General features: G+C 48.8%; 1 protein-coding gene across 1 annotated transcript; it reads left to right on the top strand.

Annotated features, from left to right (window-relative positions):
- Nucleotides 1-2,188: 2,188 nt before the first annotated feature.
- On the top strand, nt 2,189-7,116 carry LOC126567752 (uncharacterized). Its single transcript, XM_050224032.1, has one exon. The coding sequence runs from the start codon at nt 2,197-2,199 to the stop codon at nt 7,114-7,116; it is 4,920 nt and encodes a 1,639-aa protein (XP_050079989.1). The 5' UTR covers nt 2,189-2,196.
- Nucleotides 7,117-7,863: the final 747 nt, after the last annotated feature.

The raw sequence follows: 7,863 nt of genomic DNA, 5'->3' as shown, positions 1-7,863 counted from the left end.
GAAGTACGGAAAGCCTCAATCATTACACACCATAATCGGCACTCTAGGGAAAGGAAGAAGGGCTACAATTTCGTTCGGCTCTCAACGCTTCTTCAGCTGAAGGCAACAGCACGTAACTCAGGCAAGCGGGTGGTAGGGAAGCGATTAAAGCGTCGAATCAAGCAACCTGGGACATCTTCCTGGACCCGTGTGGAAAGGGAAACGCCTGGTTGAGTGGTTGATTCATTTTAATTCAATCTTTCAACCTCATCCTCCGCTACAAGCCCTATCTCGTGACTTTCTGAGGCGTAAGCTTTAAACGAATCATCGATACACAAACACGTTTAAATCATTTCATCGCATTTTTTGCTTCATCTTCTTCTGGTGGCCTTATAATCTCCACCCGCACCTTCGAAAGAGTGATGGGGATAAAGTCAATGCTTTCCAACTCCTGGACCTTGGATGTTCATTATTCCGCACCAGAGCATAGACTCAACGAGCATTCCACACTTTCAACGGCGCGTTGTTGTTCCTTGTTGGACTGATCTCTCCTAGGGTAATTTTAGGCCCACTGCTTCGGTGGTGTGGGACACCTTCACAGAACGACGAGGAACGAGTTTGTAATGTGTGGCAGTCCCTCTCATTATCGGGTGTGTTGGGTAAGGTCTTCGGTCAGAAGACGTCAGAGTTCGATGTGTTTGCACTGCGCTGTGTGTGTGAGAGTGTACCACATATTAAGGCTGCACATCTATCGAGGGACTGTTTCGAAGCTGATCACGAGGAACCATTTGCCCACTTTCAAGGCGTTGGCGCTTTTATTTGTCTATGCTATTAATATTTCCGTATGATTTATAAGTCCCGTGCGTTTGCGTCTTTCGTTTGCATATCGTTTCTTTGCGTTCGATTTTGTTTCCCCCATTTTTTTTTTCACTTTGCCTCCCGGTTTTCCTCCTCGTATCGGTTTACCAATTAGGGTTTCTTTAATGGCTGTTTCGCTTGAAGGTCTGACGAGTTCAGACGCTCAGTTTATCGCGTACTTATTCCAACATTCCCTCTGCTCGACGTATAGAGGGCTCCAAAACAGACAGACCAACCCATTTATGCGCTTCTTCGGAAACCTTCCCTTGTCTGCCCGCCCGAATGTCCCGGTTTCTTCAGGCAACGCGCGATATGTTGTGCAGTTGTTTGATTTAGCACTATTTATTAACATCCTGCCTACCCACTCCGATTGCTCCGATTTTTGTTCCCAATCTCCTGCTCTGCGCAACACCAGGCATGCTCATTTGGATCGTTTTTTTAATATCGTAACGTTTTTTCTTTCAATTTTTAGATAACGCTCAGCCGACAGCTAACCTTCACCCGGAGCATCAGAAGAACATCACACAAGGATTCAAAAAAGGGCGGCGGTACAAATTAAATACCGGCCGACGGACGCGGAGACATTCGGCGACAGACGAGGGCAGACTAATTTTTATTGAACGCGCATCAGTGTATCGCGTCGCTGTACAAACAACCGTGCGGCTTGGAACTCTTGGGACACAAACACAGATATTGCGCATCGGATGCATGAGCAACTTTTGGATTAAGAGCGGCAAATACAGTTGGAAAGTTAACAACTTTCTTGATCCTCAACTTAGTTCCACAACTCCCCACACCAACAAAATGCCACCCTGCGGTGGCGTTTGGTGTATCCGCTAGGCATGTTCCGGACGTTATCCAATACTTGCGGAGCTGTCTCTTTCTATCACGACACGACTCGATGGCAGATCCTTCCATGCTTCAGTCAGCGATGAAGCGCAAACAACTGTACCACTGCGTCAGTAGCATTAACACCGGCAAACGAAACCGCAAACGGAGCGGCACCCTATACCATCCTCACGAAAGCACCGACAAGGGTAATGGCAATCGGGCATTATTTACCTTACCTAGTGTGCGTTGTTGTCGTCATTACCAGATACAGCTGACCGGAAGTGATCGCTTTGGCACACCGGTGCGGAACTGAGCGTTGTGGGGCGGAAGCAGCAACAAAAAAAAAACACGTGTGGAGAAAGCAAAAGCTCTAAGGTTTCCTTCAAACATTAACGCGAAGAACAGAAAAGACCTTTTGATACTACACGATCGCAATTTTTGGGCTTGTTGGAGGCCTTAAAAAGTGGGGAAATCCAAACCCCGAGACACGCGTTGTGAAGAAAGAGCGGCGCGCGCGTATATAAAAGAATGACACAACCGAGCTACTATGTCAGCAAATATGCCGGAGAATTCTGCAAGCTGGTGGTGGAGGGCGACTTCAGCAAGGTCAAGTCGAAGTTTAAGGAGTTTGTGCTGGACTACCAAACGCCGGAAGATCTCAATACACCGCTCCATCTGTCGATCATAGCGCAGCAAAATCGGAATGAAATCATCCAGTTTTTGGTGGAATCCGGTGCGGACTGTGATCTGCGCAACTCGATGAACCTGACCGCATCAGAGTTGGCGATCAATCTGAACTTTATCGACGTGACAAAGTTCATGCTGGCGGTGGAGTTTCGCAACCTGACGGATTATCGGTGCTTCTATCGGTTGATACGGCGTGGATCGGTACCGTTGCTGCAGCTGTTCCTGGAGCTGAAATCGTTCGACATACATCAGCAGATCGGATATGTGTCGAGCGTGTGGCACGAGCTGTACGTGAAGAATGTACCGCTGACGAAGAGTATGGAGAATTTTTTGGAGTATCAGCTGCTAAACTATAGCTACGCCTACCACCATCCTCCGGCACATCGGCCCGATCGGCCCAAGTTTGATAAGGAGCTGGAGCAGCGGATTGAGCTGATTGTGGAGTATACACGCTACCTGACCAAGCACTACGGTGCGACGGACAATCTGAACGACTACGACGACAAGTTCCTGCTGGCAATCAAGATCGTGTACGACAATCTGTTCTTTGTGCGGGAAAAGCGTGAGCTGGTCGCATCGGTCCCTGTGGACGAAATCTGTCGGCTATTGGCGGTGTTTTTGGCCATCTTTAAGAAGGCACCGCACTACGAGGTGTACAAGCTGATACTGAACAAGCGCACCGTGCTGCAGTTTTTGTCCGCCGTTAGCGATGAACTGGAACGGATCAAGTGCGATATTGGGGAGAACCGTCAGTCGTCGAGGTGGTCGAACGAGTTACTGCTGTATCTGATTTGCTGCATACGGGATGCGGCACCGGCCAAATCGACCAAGGCAATCAGTGCGCTGTGGCGCAAAAAGTGTGTCCTCAAGAAGAAGCTTATCTACTACGTGAAGGCACGGTTGAAAGCGAACCCGGAGCTAAACGCTATCCAGGCACGGTACGTGAACAATCTGTCCAAGTCGGAGCTGGAAGTGTTGCGGCACGAGCTGAGGGCGAAAGAGTTTGTGGAGCTAACGCGCACGACGGGTCGCAGGAATCGGGTCACGTTTTGTCGGCTGCGCAAAACCTACGACCATGTGATGCAACTGTACTCGATCAAGAAGATTCTTCGCTATCTGGACGGGATAGCGCGGATACAGCTTCCACAGTATCAGGTCTCGGGTGTGTTGGCGATCAAGCGTACGCTGCAGGTGATTGCGGAAACGGTCTCTAATACACGCTTTTCGCCGGCAATTTCGCGAAAGTTAGACAGTGTGGTGCACAAGATATTGCCACTGAATCTGGATGTGGATGTGCGAGATTTTTATCAACCGAACGTATCGCTTTACAAGATGTGCTCGGATAAGCTGGATAGTGGACGGTTACTACCGTTCGCGGAGGTGCAATGTAGCCTGAAGTCGGTGCGGCGTTACTTTGCGTACGTGCACGATCTGAAGATGCTCGAAGCGTACAAATGCTATCTGGGGAATGTGCATCAGCTGAAGAACCATCGGCAGGTGGCAAGCTACAATCAGTATGTGGGGGACGCGAATCGGATGTACTTTGAGAATCACACGCTGGACGATCTGTACTTCGAGCTGGAGGATTGTATTCGCGTTGTGGAGGAACTGCAGGAAACGTTCAGTCAGCAGCAGGACGAGAAGCTTTGCGATCTGCTTCGCTGCGTGTATGGACCGTTGGCACAGAGATTCGAATCCCTCACGAAGAGTGATGAAGGTGGTGAGCGTGCTGCGCTGGCATCGATCAGTGCGAACTTTAACACGGTGATGCAGCTATGCGGGACGGAAATCGAAATGCCGAAGGTGCGTCGTATCGTTGGGTCGTTTTTGGCCGAAAGCTACCCCAAGTACGATATCTGCAACGATGAGCAGCTGTTGCTGTTGAATCCCCTCCTGCAAGAATTGCTGCATCTGTTCACGAACTATCTCTACCAGTACCAGATGGATGAGCGTGTGACGAAGAACTTTGTGACGATGGTTGAGGTACTGCACGTGGGCCGATACATGGCGGTGGATCATTTTGTGCCCGAACGAACGAAACCCTTCGATAGTTTGCTACATCAGAACTACACCAACGATATACTGAAGAAGTTTAATCTGCAGAATCTAAGCTCGATCGAGTTTGCCGTGTTGCATGAACAGCTGTCACAGAGTTATTACGATAATTGCTACAATCTGGACAAGAAGTATGCGGTGCTGACGATGTTCTTCAAGTCAACGAACCGGCAGGTGAACGATGCCATTCTGAAGCGCAACAAGCGGATGGATCGGGAAGAGTTCCAATCGTTTCTGGATGCGAAATTGAAGTTTATTGGCCAGTTTTTACCGTGCAGTGATTTCAACGAGGTGACGCAATTCATTAATGAGGCAGCGCCGCACGTGGAGTATGCGCTGGAACACTGTTTGATGGAGTTGTGCGAGATTCTAACCGATCTGGGTGTGTTCCAGGACAATCAGTACGTGTTAAAGTTGCAGTCGGCGAACGTGAGTGGTAGGAATCTGCACGAATATCTCCGGCAGGATGCGCTCGAGTGTGACATGCTTACGCTAACGCACAGCACGAAGGTGAAGGTGTTTCTGAATGGGTTGATCTTCAAGAGCAACGAGTTTAAGCTGTACCAATCGCCCAGCAACCAGAAAGCGAATTCGGACGAACTGCTATCGATCAACGAGAATCTGATCAACAACTACAAGATGCGCTGGAGTTGGGTGGAGCAGCAGGAGCGATTGTTCAAGTCGGTGGAAACGATCGATTTGAAGTTGCTGCAGGCCCTGACACCAGACTATGCGGATATTCGCGGTATGCGGCTCGGTGTGCTGTACGATGGTACACCGTCGACGGAGTACGAGATCATCGATCACACGATACGCAACAATCTAAAGCAGATGGTTGACTATCTGTCCGAGGAATTGCAGGCAATTTCGTTCGAGAAGAAGCAATTTTTCCAATACGTACTGGTACGCAGCTCCAACTCACTGTTTATCGATGCACACTTCAGCCTGACGACGGTACAGGAACGGCAGGCCACGATCCTCTTTATGGCGCTCTACTTCCGCGCGTATGACGTGTTTCTGGAGTGTGTTAAACGGTTCGAGCTGACGGTGAACTTGGGCAAGATCATCAAGTATTTGAATCTTGAGTTTATCGAAAAGATTGCGAAACAGATGAAGGACATTAGCTGGAACTGTCAGGATGGGAATGGGACGACCGTGTTGGATCAATGCGTGCAGAAGGGCGACCTGCCGGCGATTAAAAAGCTGATCAAGCTGGGAGTTGACATTTGCTCCCAGACGGCTGACGGTACATCGGCACTACATCGTGCTTGTAGTTTGGGTCATACGGAGATTGCTAAGCTGCTCGTCAAGCATCAGGTGCCACTAACCTCGCTAAGTGGAACTGATCGCTTACCATTGCATTACGCTATTCAGTATCACGAGAATGAGTTGCTGCCGTTGTTGTGGTGTGAAGATATCGAGGTGGATTCGGACAAACATCGACTGGTGAAGCGTGCTATCAAGTACGGGAATCTGGAAGCGCTAAAGTTCCTGGTTGATACAAGGAATGCAAAACTTTCGTTCGTTGATCAGCGTCAGAATACGGTCCTGCATCTTTGTGCTAGCTATGGACGATTGAACATGCTGCGGTATCTGTTCGACAGTCATCCGAGCACCATTGAGGAAGATAATCTGCTGAATCGTCGCAACTCCTGCTCGAAAACCGTTCTCCACATTGCGGTTCAGAAACGTCAGACGGCAATGGTTGCGTTTTTGCTCGATCGTGGTGTTGATCCTGGTGTGCTGGACGATACGGGCCGCTCGGCGTACGAATGGGCCATTCAGGAGAATAATGTGCGTATTATGAAGGCGTTCGCAAAACATCCTTCAACGATGCGATCGATTGCTTCGGGTAAGTCCGGTGTAGCTTCACATTCGCTAACGATCGCGATCGAGCAAAGGAATGTAAGGATGCTCAAGTTCTTGCTGCGGAATGGGTGTAGTTTTGTCGGCGAATCGCTCTGTCTGATCAAGGCGGTATATACGAGATCGTTGGAGTTGGTGCGGTTTGTTGTGGAGCTGTGTAAGCCGACACTTCAGTACCGTGATCCGTACGACAGTACACCATTGCATGTCGCGATCGCAATCGAATGCAACGAAATTGCCGCGTATTTGATAGAATCCGGTGTGGAAATAAATGCCGTGAGTAAGTTTGGAGATACACCGTTGCATGTAGCTGCCCGGCATGGTAACATCGTGGCCGCTCGTATGCTTATCCTGAAGTATGCCACCATCGACGAACGGAATGCGTCCGGACTGACACCACTGATGCAGGCGATGTACTCGCGCAATCTGGACATTATGAAGCTGCTGATCGGTGCGGGCGCTAATATAGATCTGCTGAAGGTACATCTGGCAGAGATTGAGCAGCTGGCCAAGCTGCCAACGATTCACATGTTTGTCGATCACTATGGACTGTTGGAGTTTATGATACTGCAGCTGCAGTACGATCCGAATGTGCGGGACGTCCGCAACCAGCAGAGCTTGCTGCATAAGGCGTGCTACTCGAACAACTTGCAGATCGTACAGTTTCTAGTCGACTGGTGCCGGCTGCAGACGGAGCAGCAGGATGCGAACGGGCGCACACCGTTGGCGATAGCGAACGAGTGCAAAAACTTCGAGGTGTCGGAGTTTTTGCGCAGCAAGAAGAGGAAAAAATCTCAAATTGCGCCACAGCGTTACTTCGATCCGGCTGGTTTGATGTAAAACACGGAGAATGATGGGTGTTGTAGTAGTAGCAAAAGTAGAGCACATGGCGGCCATCAGTGTCAGGGGTTGTTTTTAGTTCTTTTTTAGTTAGAGCTGGGATTCTTTTTCTTTGGTACAAAATTTCATAGGCATAAGAAGGAGTCGTGTACTGGCTCTGTGTGTAATTTAATGTAATTTCTTGACTCCTCAAATTTTTATTTACCTCTACTCAGAAGAGACTGGTTCAGATGAGATTTGCTACTGGGTCGTATTGTGTGAAGAATCGACATCGATACTGTTACACCATCTGGTCACCACGAAGATCATTATGTAGAAGGCTCTTTTTTAACTAGGGGGCGGCCCAGTGGTGTAGGCGCCGGTCTTCAAACGGCAGGACCGAGGTTCAAATTCCATCCAAACCGTCCACCACCGTAGTGAGGTTTGACTATCTAACTAACTAAGCCATTCGATGGCCGGCGTGACCTAGAAGGTAGTTAAGCCAAGAAGAAGAACTTTTTGAATTAGATAACCCAGTGAATATTCCTCTCCAACGTAGTCATTCAGTAGCATAGAAATGTCCCAATCGTTTTGCTCCTAGCAGACACAATCGAAGATTATTAAAAAAAAAAAAGACAGAACTCTCTACGAGAACTAATGCAATGGAATAAGATAGGTGTTTGGAGCACAATCAAAAATCTTCGGTAGTAAGTGTGTGTGTATCCCTATCGATTAGCACTGTGTGCCACAAAATAGGATCACAAATCT

Source organism: Anopheles maculipalpis, chromosome 2RL, assembly GCF_943734695.1.
Source record: "Anopheles maculipalpis chromosome 2RL, idAnoMacuDA_375_x, whole genome shotgun sequence".
Taxonomy (NCBI): Eukaryota; Metazoa; Arthropoda; class Insecta; order Diptera; family Culicidae; genus Anopheles; species Anopheles maculipalpis.
Note: the sequence above shows the minus strand (reverse complement) of the source record. Positions and strands in the feature narration are given on the sequence as shown.

What these genes read in the sequence shown, in the direction of transcription:
- LOC126567752 (XM_050224032.1), top strand. Translation starts at nt 2,197, where the DNA reads ATGACACAACCGAGCTACTATGTCAGCAAATATGCCGGAGAATTCTGC.